Source organism: Hyla sarda, chromosome 2 (assembly GCF_029499605.1).
Source record: "Hyla sarda isolate aHylSar1 chromosome 2, aHylSar1.hap1, whole genome shotgun sequence".
Taxonomy (NCBI): domain Eukaryota; kingdom Metazoa; phylum Chordata; class Amphibia; order Anura; family Hylidae; genus Hyla; species Hyla sarda.
In genome coordinates, this window is record NC_079190.1 from 496620200 (window position 1) to 496638745 (window position 18546).

The 18546-nt window shown below is 42.2% G+C and overlaps 1 protein-coding gene across 3 annotated transcripts in view; it reads left to right on the forward strand.

Annotated features, from left to right (window-relative positions):
* ABCG1 (ATP binding cassette subfamily G member 1) overlaps positions 1-18546 on the forward strand; it is a 197910-nt gene that overhangs the window by 13782 nt on the left and 165582 nt on the right. For all 3 annotated transcript variants that reach the window (XR_008889125.1, XM_056559732.1, XM_056559730.1), the window contains exon 2: positions 8253-8496. Coding sequence is in view for 2 of the 3 variants with exons in the window: in XM_056559730.1 (XP_056415705.1) it covers positions 8253-8496 (244 nt within the window). In the remaining variant the exon portion in view is untranslated. The remainder of the gene's footprint in view (positions 1-8252; positions 8497-18546) is intronic.

An 18546-nucleotide genomic window follows, 5' to 3' on the forward strand; every position in this document is an offset into this window, starting at 1 on the left:
CCATTATTCTTTCTGCTGTTCTAATCATTTTGGGACATTTTCTCAGCAGTAAAATTTTCTTAATGAAGCAGCAAATAATCCTCATCAGCAGAAATAGTCACCGACTACTTCTGCTTCATTATGGGGTCTCGGGCTGAGACATCACACAATGGGAACATTCTCTAAACTTAACTACAATGCTACATGATGGACACATAATAGTATAGAGGGGTCACCTGGGGATATAACCTATGACCCCAGCACTGGACAGGAACATAATACAATTCTATTATACTCTATATAGAGACGACTACAACCCCCAACATAACCCGACCACTGGACATGATCATAATACAATTCTATTATACTCTATATATAGACGACTACAACCCCCAACATAACCCGACCACTGGACATGACTATAATACAATTCTATTATACTCTATACATAGAACACTACAACCCCCAACATAACCCGACCACTGGACATGACTATAATACAATTCTATTATACTCTATATATAGACGACTACAACCCCCAACATAACCCGACCACTGGACAGGAACATAATACAATTCTATTATACTCTATATATAGACGACTACAACCCCCAACATAACCCGACCACTGGACATGATCATAATACAATTCTATTATACTCTATATATAGACGACTACAACCCCCAACATATCCCGACCACTGGACATGATCATAATACAATTCTATTATACTCTATATATAGAACACTACAACCCCCAACATAACCCGACCACTGGACATGACTATAATACAATTCTATTATACTCTATATATATAGACGACTACAACCCCCAACATAACCCGACCACTGGACAGGAACATAATACAATTCTATTATACTCTATATATAGACGACTACAACCCCCAACATAACCCGACCACTGGACATGATCATAATACAATTCTATTATACTCTATATATAGACGACTACAACCCCCAACATATCCCGACCACTGGACATGATCATAATACAATTCTATTATACTCTATATATAGAACACTACAACCCCCAACATAACCCGACCACTGGACATGACTATAATACAATTCTATTATACTCTATATATAGACGACTACAACCCCCAACATACCCCGACCACTGGACATGATTATAATACAATTCTATTATATTCTATATATAGACGACTACAACCCCCAACATAACCCGACCACTGGACATGATCATAATACAATGCTATTATACTCTATACATAGAACACTACAACTCCCAACATGACGCGATCTCTGGATAGGACCTTTATATTATTATATTCTACTCTATTCTTTGAACACTACAACCCCCAACATAACCCGACCACTGGACATGACTATAATACAATTCTATTATACTCTATATATAGAAGACTACAACCCCCAACATGACCCGATCACTGGACATGACTATAATACAATTCTATTATACTCTATACATAGAAGACTACAACCCCCAACATAACCCAACCACTGGACATGACTATAATACAATTCTATTATACTCTATACATAGAAGACTACAACCCCCAACATAACCCAACCACTGGACATGACTATAATACAATTCTATTATACTCTATACATAGAAGACTACAACCCCCAACATAACCCGACCACTGGACATGACTATAATGCAATTCTATAATACTCTATATATAGAAGACTACAACCCCCAACATGACACGACCACTGGACATGACTATAATACAATTCTATTATACTCTATACATAGAACACTACAACCCCCAACATAACCCGACCACTGGACATGATCATAATACAATTCTATTATACTCTATGCATAGAAGACTACAACCCCCAACATAACCCGACCACTGGAAATGATCATAATACAATTCTATTATACTCTATATATAGAACACTACAACTCCCAACATAACCTGACCACTGAACATGATCATAATAAAATTCTATTATACTCTATACATAGAACACTACAACCCCCAACATAACCCGACCACTGGACATGATCTTAATACAATTCTATTATACTCTATATATAGAAGACTACAACCCCCAACATAACCCGACCACTGGACATGACTATAAAACAATTCTATTATACTCTATACATAAAAGACTACAACCCCCAACATAACCCGACCACTGGACATGATCATAATAAAATTCTATTATACTCTATACATAGAACACTACAACCCCCAACATAATTCTGTTACACTCTATACCGGTGGTCTCTAAACTTTGACCCTTCAGATGTTGCAAAAATACAACTCTAAGCATACCCGGACAGCCAACGGCAACATCTGGAGGGTCACAGTTTGGAGGCCACTACTCTATACATAGAACACTACAACCCCCAACATCACCAACGACTGGATGTGACCATAATACAGTCCTATTCTTCTCCATACAGAGATATATGGGAATAGTCGGCGGATTTTGGAGGGTTCACTCTTCGCGGTCGGTTGATAACTCGTATTTTGGCGCCGTTCCATCGTTTTCCGTTTTGCCAGCGTCTATTTAATGGGTTTTCATTCAGTGACGGATGCACAAAAGCAGATTTGTCCTCACAGCTGAGCGCCGAATCCTCACACAATCCCCGCTTCTTCACCGCACAACCTGGACTGAACCATGTCTGCGCTCTGGTTGGCACAGATCGCGGGACGAATTCACAGAGAAAAAAAAGGCGCCATATTACTGAACTGAACTATTGCTGGTGGGAAAGTATTTATTGCTGCACCACAATATTTGTTTGTAGCTGGTGGGGAAGGATTTATTGCTGCACTATAATATTGGTTTATTGTTGATGGGGAAGTATTTATTGCTGCACTAGGCTATTGGTTTGTAGCTGGTGGGGAAGGATTTATTGCTGCACTAGAGTTTTGTTTTTGGTGGGGAAGTATTTATTGCTGCACTAGGGTATTGGTTTGTAGATGGTGGGGAAGTAATTATTGCTGCACTTGGGTATTGGTTTGTAGCTGATAGGAAAGTATTTATTGCTGCACTAGAGTATTGGTTTGTAGATGGTGGGGAAGTAATTATTGCTGCACTTGGGTATTGGTTTGTAGCTGATAGGAAAGTATTTATTGCTGCACTAGAGTATTGGTTTGTAGATGGTGGGGAAGTAATTATTGCTGCACTTGGGTATTGGTTTGTAGCTGATAGGAAAGTATTTATTGCTGCACTAGGGTATTGGTTTGTAGATGGTTGGGAAGTAATTATTGCTGCACTGGGGTTTTGGTTTGTTGCTGGTGGGGAAGTATTTATTGATGCACTAGGGTATTGGTTTGTAGCTGGTGGGGAAGTATTTATTGCTGCACTAGGGTATTGGTTTGTAGCTGGTGGGGAAGTTTTTATTGCTGCACTAGGGTAATGGTTTGTAGCTGGTGGGGAAGTATTTATTGCTGCACTAGGGTATTGGTTTGTAGATGGTGGGGAAGTATTCATTGCTGCACTATGGTATTGGTTTGTAGATGGTGGGGAAGTATTTATTGCTGCACTAGAGTATTGGTTTGTAGATGGTGGGGAAGTATTTATTGCTGCACTAGGGTATTGGTTTGTAGATGGCGGGTGGGGAAGTATTTATTGCTGCACTAGGGTATTGGTTTGTAGATGGCGGGTGGGGAAGAATTTATTGCTGCGCCTCATTGTTGGTTTGTAACTGGTGGGAAAGTATTTATTGCAGCACTGTGGTATTGGTTTGTATCTGGTGGGGAAGTATTTTTTGCTGCAATATGATATTGGTTTGTGGCCGGTGGGGAAGTATTTTTTGCTACACTGTAATGGTTAGTTGGTTTGTAGCTAGTGGGGAAGTATTTATTGCTGCACTATTGGATTGTTTTGTGGCGGGTGGGGAAGTATTTATTGCTACACTGTATTGGTTAGTTGGTTTGTCGCTGGTGGGGAAATATTTATTGCTGCACTGTGGTGTTGGTTGATAACTGATGGGGAAATTTATTGCGGCACTACATTGTTGGAAATGTAGCTGATGGGAAATAATTTATTGCTGCAATGTGGTGCTGGCTGATTGCTGGTGGGGAAATACTTATCGCTGCGTTGCATTGTTGGTTTGTCAGCAGTGGAAAAATATTTATTTTTGCGCCGTAATATTTATTGCTGCACTATGGCATTGTAGCTGGCGGGGAAGTGTTTATTGTATCAATGTAGAATTGGTTTGTATCTGGTGGAGCAGCAGGTATTGCTGCACTGTGATGTTGGTTCATCGCTGGTGGAGAAGTAATTGCTAATCTGTGGTATTTGTTTGGTGCTGGTGGAGAGGTATGTTGTGCTGCACTGTGGTATTTGTCTGGTGCTGGTGGAGAGGTATGTTGTGCTGCACTGTGGTATTTAGTGCTGGTGGAGAGGAATGTTGTGCTGCACTGTGGTATTTGTTTGGTGCTGGTGGAGAGGTATTTTGTGCTGCACTGTGGTATTTAGTGCTGGTGGAGAGGAATGTTGTGCTGCACTGTGGTATTTGTTTGGTGCTGGTGGAGAGGTATGTTGTGCTGCACTGTGGTATTTGGTGCTGGTGGAGAGGTATGTTGTGCTGCACTGTGGTATTTGTCTGGTGCTGGTGGAGAGGAATGTTGTGCTGCACTGTGGTATTTGTCTGGTGCTGGTGGAGAGGTATGTTGTGCTGCACTGTGGTATTTGTCTGGTGCTGGTGGAGAGGTATGTTGTGCTGCACTGTGGTATTTAGTGCTGGTGGAGAGGAATGTTGTGCTGCACTGTGGTATTTGTTTGGTGCTGGTGGAGAGGTATTTTGTGCTGCACTGTGGTATTTAGTGCTGGTGGAGAGGAATGTTGTGCTGCACTGTGGTATTTGTTTGGTGCTGGTGGAGAGGTATGTTGTGCTGCACTGTGGTATTTGGTGCTGGTGGAGAGGTATGTTGTGCTGCACTTTGGTATTTGTCTGGTGCTGGTGGAGAGGAATGTTGTGCTGCACTGTGGTATTTGTCTGGTGCTGGTGGAGAGGTATGTTGTGCTGCACTGTGGTATTTGTCTGGTGCTGGTGAAGAGGTATGTTGTGCTGCACTGTGGTATTTGTCTGGTGCTGGAGGAGAGGTATGTTGTGCTGCACTGTGGTATTTGTCTGGTGCTGGTGGAGAGGTATGTTGTGCTGCACTGTGGTATTTGTCTGGTGCTGGTGGAGAGGAGTGTTGTGCTGCACTGTGGTATTTGTCTGGTACTGGTGGAGAGGTATGTTGTGCTGCACTGTGGTATTTGTCTGGTGCTGGTGGAGAGGTATGTTGTGCTGCACTGTGGTATTTGTCTGGTGCTGGTGGAGAGGTATGTTGTGCTGCACTGTGGTATTTGTCTGGTGCTGGTGGAGAGGTATGTTGTGCTGCACTGTGGTATTTGTCTGGTGCTGGTGGAGAGGTATGTTGTGCTGCACTGTGGTATTTGTCTGGTGCTGGTGGAGAGGTATGTTGTGCTGCACTGTGGTATTTGTCTGGTGCTGGTGGAGAGGTATGTTGTGTTGCACTGTGGTATTTGTCTGGTGCTGGTGGAGAGGTATGTTGTGCTGCACTGTGGTATTTGTCTGGTGCTGGTGGAGAGGTATGTTGTGCTGCACTGTGGTATTTGTCTGGTGCTGGTGGAGAGGTATGTTGTGCTGCACTGTGGTATTTGTTTGGTTCTGGTGGAGAGGTATGTTGTGCTGCACTGTGGTATTTGTCTGGTGCTGGTGGAGAGGTATGTTGTGCTGCACTGTGGTATTTGTCTGGTGCTGGTGGAGAGGTATGTTGTGCTGCACTGTGGTATTTGTCTGGTGCTGGTGGAGAGGTATGTTGTGCTGCACTGTGGTATTTGTCTGGTGCTGGTGGAGAGGTATGTTGTGCTGCACTGTGGTATTTGTCTGGTGCTGGTGGAGAGGCATGTTGTGCTGCACTGTGGTATTTGTCTGGTGCTGGTGGAGAGGTATGTTGTGCTGCACTGTGGTATTTGTCTGGTGCTGGTGGAGAGGTATGTTGTGCTGCACTGTGGTATTTGTCTGGTGCTGGTGGAGAGGTATGTTGTGCTGTACTGTGGTATTTGTCTGGTGCTGGTGGAGAGGTATGTTGTGCTGCACTGTGGTATTTGTCTGGTGCTGGTGGAGAGGTATGTTGTGCTGCACTGTAGTATTTGTTTATTCTATAGAATATTATGTGCACATACTGTATGATTCCCTATTACCGTAGTTCCTGGGTCTTTCTACAACCTCCATAGATGGTGCAGGGGACATTCAGTCCTTTCTCTCCCATCTTGGCCGCCTTCAATCCTGCGCCATTTCAATAGGCAGCAGAACATGAAACGTTTTGTAGGGATTTAGCCTTGAATTGGGATCCAGACTTTTCTGACATCGCTGCGCTGTGTTTTCCAGTGGGGTAACCCAATCCGCTGGGGTTTTGTCTATGTTGCCCTCGGGGAGATATACGATCATTGGGAACCAGATGAGAAAGATTTGAGCTTTTTGAATAGTAGATTTGGTATCGGATGCCACGGGGCCCCGGAACGTTGTGTAATCTTGGCAGGAGGTGAAGACCACAAATAACTCTGCGACATGCAATGGGAAGAATCTATGACCTAAAGACATTAGGATGTGGTACTATTGGGTCCAATATACTTGCCAGTTGTTTTGTACCATAAAATTGTAGTAATTGCATCTGGGGTTGTCTTGTTTCTGGAACCTCCAGCGATCAATTAGATGGAACCTGGCAACAAGTGTTTAATTTCCCTACAGCACCACCACAGGTGATATGAAGCATTACACACAGTGCCCATTGACATCGGTGAACTGTCCATGTAATGTATGGACGTGTTGGGTCCTCCAAAGTGTGACACCCTTTAGTGTTCCTCCAGCTGTTGCAAAACTACAACTCCCAGCATGCAACAGCTAGAGATTCCCTGGCTGGGAAACACATCTGTATACTGAGGTGTTCTTACCTACAAGAATACGATGAATAAGGGCCCATTCACATTGCAGAATTCCCACATAGATTCCGCAGCAGAATCCCATTGATCTCAATAGGGGGCACAAGGGGTAATAAGGGGTAAGATGGGGGCACAAGGGGTAAGCAGGGGTAAGATTAGGGGCACAAGAGGTAAGATGGGGGCACATGGGGTAATAAAGGGGTAAGATGGGGTCACAAGGGGTAATAAGGGGTTAGATGGGGGCACATGGGGTAAAGAGGGGCACAATTTTAGGATTCTATTCTCCCAGTCAGGTAAGATGGGCACAAGGGGTAAGTAGTGGTAAATTAGGGGGCACAAGGGGTAAGATGGGGGCACAAGGGGTAAGCAGTTATAATATTGGGGGCACAAGCAGTAAGCTGGGGGACAAGAGGTAAAGGAGTGATAAGATGGGGCAAAAGGGGTAAGCAGTGGTATGATTAGGGGCACAAGAGGTAAGATGGGGCACATGGGGTAAAGAGGGGCACAATTTTAGGATCATATTCTCCCAGTCAGGTAGGACACAAGGGGTAAGTAGAGGTAAAATAGGGGGCACAAGGTGTAAGTTGGGGGCAAAAAGGGTAAAGAGGGGCACAATGGGGGACGAGAGATAAAGGAGTGGTAAGATGGGGGTACAAGGGGTAAGCAGTGGTAATTTTAGGAGCACCAGGGGTAAGCAGGAGTTAGGGGGCACATATATAGGCAGTGCAGGGGTAAGATAGGGGGCAGAATTTTAGGATCATATCCTCCCAGTCAGGTAAGATGGGGGCACAAGGGGGTAGTAGTGGTAAGATAGGGGACACAAGGGGTAAGTTAGGCAAAAGGGCTAAAGAGGGGCACAATTTTAGGATCCCATTCTCCCACTCAGGTAAGATGGGCACAAGGGGTAAGTTGTGGTAAATTAGGGGGCACAAGGGGTAAGATGGGGGCTCAAGCAGTAAGGAGGGGGAAGATGGGGGCACAAGGGGTAAGCAGTTATAAGATTGGGGGCACAAGGGGTAAACTGGGGGCACAAAAAGTAATGAGGGGTAAAATAGGGGGCACAATGATATTCTCCCAGTCAGCTGTATACACTATACCAGTGGTCTCTTGACTGTTGACCTCCAGATATTGCAAAACTACTACTCCCAGCATGCAGAGAGCCTTTGGCATACCGGGAGTTGTAGTTTTGCAACAGCTGGAGACACACTGGTTGGGAAACACTGTTTTCCGATGACTGAAGACTAAGCTGTCTGGTGGTGCTTGCCCTTTAAATATTACACTATTATAATGTATACAAATTTATACGCACTTTATTTTATTTTCTTATGTCTTTTTTTCAGAATTCCACCATCCCTGCCGCCGCCATGTCAGACCCGAAGTCGGTGTGCGTGTCCCTGGATGAAGTGGTCTCCAGCTGTGCTGGGAGTCAGGACACCCCTCTGCTTAATGGACACTTAAAAAAAATAGATAACAACCTGACGGAGGCGCAACGCTTCTCCTCGCTGCCCCGGAGGCCGGCGGTCAACATCGAATTTAAGGATCTCTCCTTCTCTATCCCTGAAGGGCCGTGGTGGAAAAAGAAAGGTAAGAATCATTGCATTATTTATATGGCGCCGGCATATTCCGCAGCGTTGTACATAACTTTTTATCACTTAGATTGGTCCATGTCCCCATTGGAGCTCACAGTCTAAATCAGTGTTTCCCAACTAGGGTGCCTCCAGCTGTTTCAAAACTACAACTCCTAGCATGCCCGGACAGCCGAAGGCTGTCCGAGCATGCTGGGAGTTGTAGTTTTGCAACAGCTTGAGGCACCCTGGTTGGGAAACACTGGTGTAAATTCATCAGTATGATTTGGAATCGTGGAGGAAACCCACGGAGAACATACAAACCCCTTGCAGACATCGTCCTTAGGATTTGAACCTAGGACTTCAGCACTGCAAGGCAACAGCATTAAAGGGTTACTCCGGTGGAAACCTTTTTTTTTATTTTTAATTTATTTACATCAACTGGTGCCAGAAAGTTAAACAGATTTGTAAATTACTTCTATTAAAAAAAAATCTTTATCCTTCCAGTACTTATTAGCGGCTGTATATTACAGAGAAAGTTCTTTTGTTCCCATAGAAAACTTTTTTGTTTTTTAAATCAATTGGTGCCAGAAAGTTAAACAGATTTGTAAATTACTTCTATTAAAAAAAAAACCTTTATCCTTCCAGTACTTATTAGCGGCTGTATATTACAGAGAAAGTTCTTTTGTTCACGTAGAAAACTTTATTTTTTTAAATCAATTGGTGCAAGAAAGTTAAACAGATTTGTAAATTACTTCTATTAAAAAAAAAAATCTTTATCCTTCCAGTACTTATTAGCGGCTGTATATTACAGAGAAAGTTCTTTTGTTCCCGTAGAAAACTTTTTTTTTTTTTTTTTTTAAATCAACTGGAGCCAGAAAGTTAAACAGATTTGTAAATTACTTCTATAAAAAAAAATCTTAATCCTTCCATTACTTATTAGCTGCTGAATACTACAGAGGAAATTATTTTCTTTTTGGAACACAGAGCTCGCTACTGACATCATTACCCACAGTGCTCTCTGTTGACATCTCTGTCCATTTTAGGAACTGTCCAGAGCAGCATATGTTTGCTATGGGGGATTTTCTCCTACTCTGGACAGTTCTTAAAATGGACAGAGGTGTCAGCAGAGAGCACTGTGGTCATGATGTCAGCAGAGAGCTCTGTGTTCCAAAAAGAAAAGAATTTCCTCTGTAGTATTCAGCAGCTAATAAGTACTGGAAGGATTAAGATTTTTTTTAATAGAAGTAATTTACAAATCTGTTTAACTTTCTGGCACCAGTTGATTTAAAGAAAAAAAAATTCCCACCAGAGAACCCCTTTAAGGGGCGTGTCCTGGGTTGTGTAGGTGTAAGGGTGCAAGACATCAATACTATAAGATATGTATATTAGTGGTCTCCAAACTGTGGCCCTCCAGATGTTACAAAACTGTGACTCCCAGCATGCCCGGACAGCCAACGGCTGTCCGGGCATGCTGGGAGTCATAGTTTTGCAACATCTGGAGGTCCAAAGTATGAAGATTACTGATATAATAAATATAGGACCATGAAAGGGGTTTTTAGGGGTGTTTATGGCATTTCTATGGCATTTTCAGGGTTAGGAGATTAAATATTCCCGTTTTGGTTATTTCAGTGTTTCATGTTGAATGTTCCTTTTTAAAGGGGTACTCCACTGGAAAAAAAATATTTTTTTAAATCAACTGGTGTCAGAAAGTTAAACAGATTTGTAAATGACTTCTATTAAAAAATCTTAATCCTTCCAGTACTTATTAGCTGCTGTATGATCCGAGGAAAGTTTTGTTTTCTTTTTCCATTTCCTTTCTGTCTGACCACAGTGCTCTCTGCTGACACCTCTGTCCATATCAGGAACTGTCCAGAGCAGGAGAGGTTTTCTATGGGGATTTGCTCCTACTCTGGACAGTTCCTAAAATGGACAGAGGTGTCAGCAGAGAGCACTGTGATCAGGCAGAAAGGAAATTGAAAAAGAAAGGGAACTTCCTGTGGATCATACAGCAGCTGATAAGTACTGAAAGGATTGAGATTTTTTAATAGAAGTAAATTACAAATCTGTTTAACTTTCTGGCACCAGTTGATTTAAAAAATAAAATAAAATAAAAAATAAAAAAACATTTCCAGTGGCGTACTCCTTTAAGCACTGACCTGAAGTATTAAGCTTTCAGGTGGCGCCAATTCGGCGAGTGTGCAAGCCAAATTTCAATTTTGGTGCACGTCAATGTGCAAAATAAAAACGCTGCGTTCACAATTTTGCAGGTGGGCGCCAGTTAGTAAATTTTGTCCTTATTAGGAAAAAAGAGACAAGGGGGGGGGGGGGGGGGGGGGCTATGATGCAGTTTGACGGAAAGACTGTCTATGTTGCCCGTAGCAACCCATAAGAGCGTAGCTTTGATCCCATATTCTGCTCTTGAAATTTGAAGGCTGTGTTGTGATTGGTTGCTATGGGCAACAGAGGCTGTCTCTCTTTCTGGCAGCATCATAAATCTGATGTAATTCCCTTTTTATAGTAGTGTTGAGCGGCATAGGTCATATTCGAATTTGCGTTATTTCTCGAATATATATAGACGAATATTCGTCATATATTCGCAAAATTCGCAATATTCGCGGCCTTTTTAAAAAAAAAACTATGCGCCATAAAATTTGCATGCGCAATATCGCGTGATAAAAGAGCGGAGGGATCAATATGCGTGAAAATTCGCATATGCAAATTTTTGGGTGCTCGTCAGTCTGGCACAGTAACTAGAATCGGAGCCTTGTTTACACCACAAGCTGGAAGCCGGGAGGGATGATCACTGTGAAAAAAAAAAACTGTGAATATTCGTAATCGTGAATATTTAGCGCTATATTCGCAAACTCGCAAATATGCGATATTCGCGATAAATATTCGCAGTGCGAATATTCGCGCCCAGCACTATGTTATAGTATGTAAGATGGGTAAACAAGATCCCCAGGTGACCTCACGCGCTTCTTGTGACTAGGTCACACCGGGAAAGCAAGTAGGAACATCCCGCAGCGTCAGCGCCTTCACTTCCACCAGATCAATTCCGTTGCTTAGTTACAGGGAATCCCAAGAGACGGGAATGATGAGTGTCCATCCCTGACCCCTCACCGCACCACGGTCAGGGTAAAATAGACGTCTTCAATACCTGACTCAAGAGTATTGACTTATTGACGTCTTATGGAAGGAAACCCTGGAAGAACTCAAGGGGGAACCCAGAATGCCTAGAAGCTACTGTGGGCCCTATATTGGGGTAATCCCACCTGCACCCCCATTCAGTATGGACATTTTGTCTCCTCATCCACCGTTCCTTTAGCAGTCTAAACAAAGTGAGAACCTTCTTTAGTCCTGAACCTTCTTATATTAGGATATCCACAATGTCTGCCGATCAGATAAATGTAAGTGACCGTGGTTGGTCCTAGTACTGCAGCTGAATATAGTGTAGTCAGCAGAAAAGGACTAAGCCGCAATTCCAGCAGCAGCAGCAGTGAGACTCCTTGAGCTCAGTTTATTATTGACGTCCTCCTCAACAGCTTTATGTGTTATTGGGGGACATTTATCAAAGCATTTAGTAGTTTTTTTCTTGCTTAAATTTGTCACAAAATTGTCGCACTTGCGCCTACGCTCTTTTTTCTGCGACTTTTTGCTTGTGCAGCGTCCTAAGCAAAAAATTAAAATCTTGCTTACCAAAGCAAAAAGTGATTTTTGACTTGCAGTGGTCAGAGATTTATCAAGTGCGAAAGTCGCAAAAAAAAAGTCGCATCGCATGAAAAAACCTACTAAATTTACTCCAGCTCAGACATGGAGCAGAAAAAGCCACTACCAGAGCAAAAACAGAAAAAGTGCTTAAGTGAAGGAAATTTATCAACAGGCTGAAAGCAGTTGATAAATAAGTCGCACATAAGCAAAAAAATAGTAAGAAAAAAATAACTAAAAAAAGGAATACATAAGCAAACATTGATAAATGTCCCCCATTGTGTTTTGTGCGGTGCCTTTTGTTAGAGTCCCCACAAGGTGTACTGACATATGGGGCCTGGGGTTATGTTTCGCCCCATTATTATTCCTTTTCATAGTGGGTTTTTATAAATTTTTCCCTCGTAGACATATATGTGTCCAGAAACTTTGGCGGTTTTACTCACAGCCTGAAAAGTCACGAAAAACAGGAAGCGCATTTTCAGACCTCTCAGATCCCAGTCTAGAACCTAAGTCAAATTCCAAATCAGATCTCTAAGTTAGACTCCAGATCAGACCTCTAAGTTAGACTCCAGATCAGACCTCTAAGTTAGACTCCAGATCAGACCTCTAAGTTAGACTTCATATCAGACCTCTAAGTTAGACTCCAGATCAGACCTCTAAGTTAGACTCCAGATCAGACCTCTAAGTTAGACTCCAGATCAGACCTTTAAGTTAGACTCCAGATCAGACCTCTAAGTTAGACTCCAGATCAGACCTCTAAGTTAGACTCCAGATCAGACCTCTAAGTTAGACTCCAGATCAGACCTCTAAGTTAGACTCCAGATCAGACCTCTAAGTTAGACTTTAGATCAGACCCTTTAAAATCAGACCCTAAATAATAATAACTTTTAGTCAGACCCCAGACCAGACCTCTCAGTCAGACTCTACATAAGACCTTTTAAGTGAGACTCCAGATGAGAACTCTAAATCAGACCCCAGATCAGACCTCCTAGTCAGACTTGAGACCAGACCTCTAAGTGAGATCCCAGACCAGACCTCTCAGTCAGACTCTAGATCAGACCTCTAAGTGAGACCCCAAATCAGACCTCTACTTCAGACTCCAGACCAGACCTCTATGTCAGACCCTTGGTCAAACCTCTAAGTCACACCCGAGACCACACAAAAACCTCCAAAAAACTCAGGATCAAGCAGGGCACATGGAACTCAGGTGAGGTAGAAAAGGTTTATTACTCACAATGCAACGCGTTTCACGGAGAACCGCTTCATCAGGCACATGCCCAATGGAGCGGTTCTCCGCGAAACGCGTTGCATTGTGGGTAATAAACCTTTTCTACCTCACCTGAGTTCCATACGCCCTGCTTGATCCTGAGTTTTTGGGAGGTTTTTGTGTGTTTGCTGTTTATCCCAGGAGCGGCTGCTGGATCCATGATCTACTGATCTATACATGCTTTTACAGTGTTGTGCTTGGATTAGTACAACCACCGATGTTGAGCACCCAAATTTTGTGGTCATCTTTTACATATATCTACGTTATCATACTATGGAGCGCTTTCCTTTGTTTTACACCCTATACCAGACCTCTTAGTCAGACCCCAGATCAGACCTCTCCCCCCCCCCAAACTCCTATTTTAATACGCTCGGCATGCATATGGCAGAATCGGGAGAGATATAAAATATATTGACTGATAGACTTCTATAGAGGGGGTGCTGGGATCTTCTCTAGTTCAGGAGTTCCCATGATGCTTTAAAAACGAATCCAAAAATAAACATGTTCTGTCTGTAAAGTGGCGTTCAGTGAGCGCAGAGAGGACTGGGTCATCTGCAGTCAGTCGTCTTTTGAGAAGTAAATTACACGCTGCTCCGGAGGTTCTTAATGCTGCATGTCTCCTCCCAGGCTAATCTGGCTAAGTATAGTATTCTTACCTGTGATTACAGTCGCTGCCTTTCAATAGGAACCATGAATCAGAGGAGGAAATATGTAGCCATCCCGGTGTGTGCCATCTCCCGGCTTCACCACGTGGCGGGAGGGGCTGGCGTCACCTGCATATCCAAAACTTTCTAATATACTTTAGGGGGGCACATCTGAGCTATTTAGACTGGCAAGGGTGCACACCTAAGTCGCACAAAATTGCGCAGAACCAGTGCCGCCTCCAACCACTCACACCTAGCTGCGCAATGTTTACGGTAAAGCAAGCAACCTTGTCAACAGAGAATTTGTGACTAAATCGCGTCTTTTATCTATCATTGAGTATTACACATGTCTGCAACTTTATGGTTAATTTGCGCAAATTTGGATATGGCTCGCCATTATGTGTGCAATTTGGTGTTCCTATATACGTATATATCTCACAGAAAGCCTACCTTTCACTCCAAGTGCACAATTTCGTGCGCCAAACGCCAATGTAGGGTCGCACATTACAAAAAAAAAAAATTAGCCGTGTGGCACCAAAACGCAACAGTTGATACATCTCCCTCTTGCTATGATTTCTGATTGCTGTCAGTGAATGGGGAAGTCCGGAGGCTAAACGGCTTAATACTACTCACAGCAGAGGGTTTGCTACAATGTTATTTAGTCTAGATTAACCCCTTGAAGTAGCACAAACCGCTCTGCTTTCCAGATGGGAGTTATAGTTTTGCAACTGATGGAGGCGCAACGGTTGGGAAACGCTGTGTTAAACAACGATTTGCAAGACTGCTGCTTGCTGTCAGTGAATGGAAACATTTCCAGCTATTCACGGACAGCAAGCAGAAATGTTGAAATTGGTGGGGAATTGAAATGAAAAGGATTAGGGGGAAATACATTGCATATAGGCAGCTTATATTGTTATGAGATCCCGTAATGTTTTAGAAAAGACTTGTTAAATGCCTTGTGTTCCCCAGAGGTGGCGCTGTCCTGGATCCCGTCAGATTACAGCTGATCAGTGGGGGTGTCTCATGTTTTATTTTTTAGCAGGGTCCGCCATCCTGCAGTTTTCCAGTTGTTGCAAAACTACAACTCTACAACATAGGAGCTGCACTTGTTATAGGAGCTGCACAAATAATATAGGAGCTGCACAAATATAATATAGGAGCTGCACAAATATAATATAGGAGCTGCACAAATATAATATAGGAGCTGCACAAATATAATATAGGAGCTGCACAAATGTAATATAGGAGCTGCACAAATATAATATAGGAGCTGTACAAATACAATATAGGAGCTGAACAAATATAATATAGGAGCTGCACAAATATAATATAGGAGCTGTACAAATATAATATAGGAGCTGCACAAATATAATATAGGAGCTGCACAAATAATATAGGAGCTGCACAAATAATATAGGAGCTGCACAAATATAATATAGGAGCTGTACAAATATAATATAGGAGCTGCACAAATATAATATAGGAGCTGCACAAATATAATATAGGAGCTGCACAAATATATAGGAGCTGCACAAATAATATAGGAGCTGCACAAATATAATATAGGAGCTGTACAAATATAATATAGGAGCTGCACAAATATAATATAGGAGCTGTACAAATATAATATAGGAGCTGCACAAATATAATATAGGAGCTGCACAAATATAATATAGGAGCTGTACAAATATAATATAGGAGCTGCACAAATATAATATAGAAGCTGCACAAATATAATATAGAAGCTGCACAAATATAATATAGGAGCTGTACAAATATAATATAGGAGCTGTACAAATATAATATAGGAGCTACACAAATATAATATAGGAGCTGAACAAATATAATATAGGAGCTGAACAAATATAATATAGAAGCTGCACAAATATAATATAGGAGCTGCACAAATATAATATAGGAGCTGTACAAATATAATATAGGAGCTGTACAAATATAATATAGAAGCTGAACAAATATAATATAGAAGCTGCACAAATATAATATAGGAGCTGCACAAATATAATATAGGAGCTGTACAAATATAATATAGAAGCTGAACAAATATAATATAGAAGCTGCACAAATATAATATAGGAGCTGCACAAATATAATATAGGAGCTGCACAAATATAATATAGGAGCTGCACAAATATAATATATTAGCTGCACAAATATAATATAGGAGCTGAACAAATATAATATAGGAGCTGAAAAAATATAATATAGGAGCTGCAAAAATATAATATAGGATCTGCACAAATATAATATAGGATCTGCACAAATATAATATAGGAGCTGCACAAATATAATATAGGAGCTGCACAAATATAATATAGGAGCTGCACAAATATAATATAGGAGCTGAACAAATATAATATAGGAGCTGAAAAAATATAATATAGGAGCTGCACAAATATAATATAGGAGCTGCACAAATATAATATAGGAGCTGCACAAATATAATATAGGAGCTGCACAAATATAATATAGGAGCTGCACAAATATAATATAGGAGCTGCACAAATATAATCGGCTGTCAGGGCATGCTGGGAGTTGTAGTTTTGCAACAGCTGGAGAGCCAGAGGTTGGCGAACACTGTTTTACAGAATTAACCTGATCCCATTTCATACATTGTAGCTAAGAAAGGATTAAAGTTTTAAAAAAGTAGAAAAGACAATTCTTTTATAATTTCCATAATTTGAACATAAAGAAATGGATGAATACAAGTACAATGTGATATCGCGGGGAGCAGACACCATTATGTTCTCTGACAAGAGGCTTTAAAACAATGGCGCAAACGATTTTATGGGTTTACGTGAATGGGATTAATCCTACAATGGCTGTAAATGACTGGAGGTTGGCTGTCCGGGCATGCTGGGGGGTGTAGGTTTGCATCATCTGGAGAACCTCATCTGGAGAACCTCAGTATGAGAACCTCATGGGGACTTTTTCAAAAGGCCTACTCATAGTAACATAGTTCATAAGGTTGAAAAATGACCATCAATTTAAACCTAGAACCCTAACGAGTCCCTACTCCCATAGAATACTTACAGCAGTTGGCTGTCCAGGCATGCAGGGAGTTGTAGAATTTAAACATCTGGAGAACCTTAGTAGAAGAACCTCATCTGGAAAACAACATCTTGAGAACCTCAGTAAGAGAACCTCATGGTGACTTTTTCCATAGGCCTCCTCCCATAGAATACCTACAGCAATTGGCTGCCTCATTCGGAGAACCATATCTTGAGAACCTCAGTAGGAGAACCTCATGTTGACTTTTTCCATAGGCCTCCTCCCATAGAATACCTACAGCAATTGGCTGCCTGATCCGGAGAACCATATCTTGAGAACCTCAGTAAGAGAACCTCATGGTGACTTTTTTCATAGGCCTCCTCCCATAGAATACCTACAGCAATTGGCTGCCTCATCCGGAGAACCATATCTTGAGAACCTCAGTAAGAGAACCTCATGGTGACTTTTTCCATAGGCGTCCTTCCATAGAATATCTACACCAATTGGCTGCCTCATCCGGAGAACCATATCTTGAGAACCTCAGTAGGAGAACCTCATGCTGACATTTTCCATAGGCCTCCTCCCATAGAATACCTACACCAATTGGCTGCCTCATTCGGAGAACCATATCTTGAGAACCTCAGTAAGAGAACCTCATGGTGACTTTTTCCATAGGCCTCCTCCCATAGAATACCTACACCAATTGGCTGCCTCATTCGGAGAACCATATCTTGAGAACCTCAGTAGGAGAACCTCATGTTGACTTTTTCCATAGGCCTCCTCCCATAGAATACCTACAGCAATTGGCTGCCTCATTCGGAGAACCATATCTTGAGAACCTCAGTAAGAGAACCTCATGGTGACTTTTTCCATAGGCCTCCTTCCATAGAATACTTACAGCAATTGGCTGCCTCATTCGGAGAACCATATCTTGAGAACCTCAGTAAGCGAACCTCATGGTGACTTTTTTTTCTATAGGCCTCCTCCCATAGAATACCTACAACAGTTGGTTGTTCAGGCCTGCAGGGAATTTTAGTTTTGAAACATCTGAAGAACCTCATGTGGAGAACCTCAGTAGAAGAACCTCATGGTGACTTTTTCCATAGGCCTACTCCCATAGAATGAATTCAGGTAGAGAAAACAGACATGGTCGCACATCTACAATCTTGTATAATAATCTAATTGCTTCTCAGCATAAATTCAAAAACTAACAGGTTGTTAGTATACATTTTGTTCAAAAGGTACAAGCCCACTCGCCACGTCAAGGCCACCTATTTAGAGTGGGTCCCTAATGTCCCTAGCGTAAAATGGCGGACTGGTTTGAGTGGCATTGGGGCCGCTCTGCCAGTGGATCGTTCCCCCTGTGGGCACTGGTGTTGAGGCGGTGGTGGTCACCGCCAAGTGCTACCCCATTTTATGATAGGGCCATTAGGGACCCACT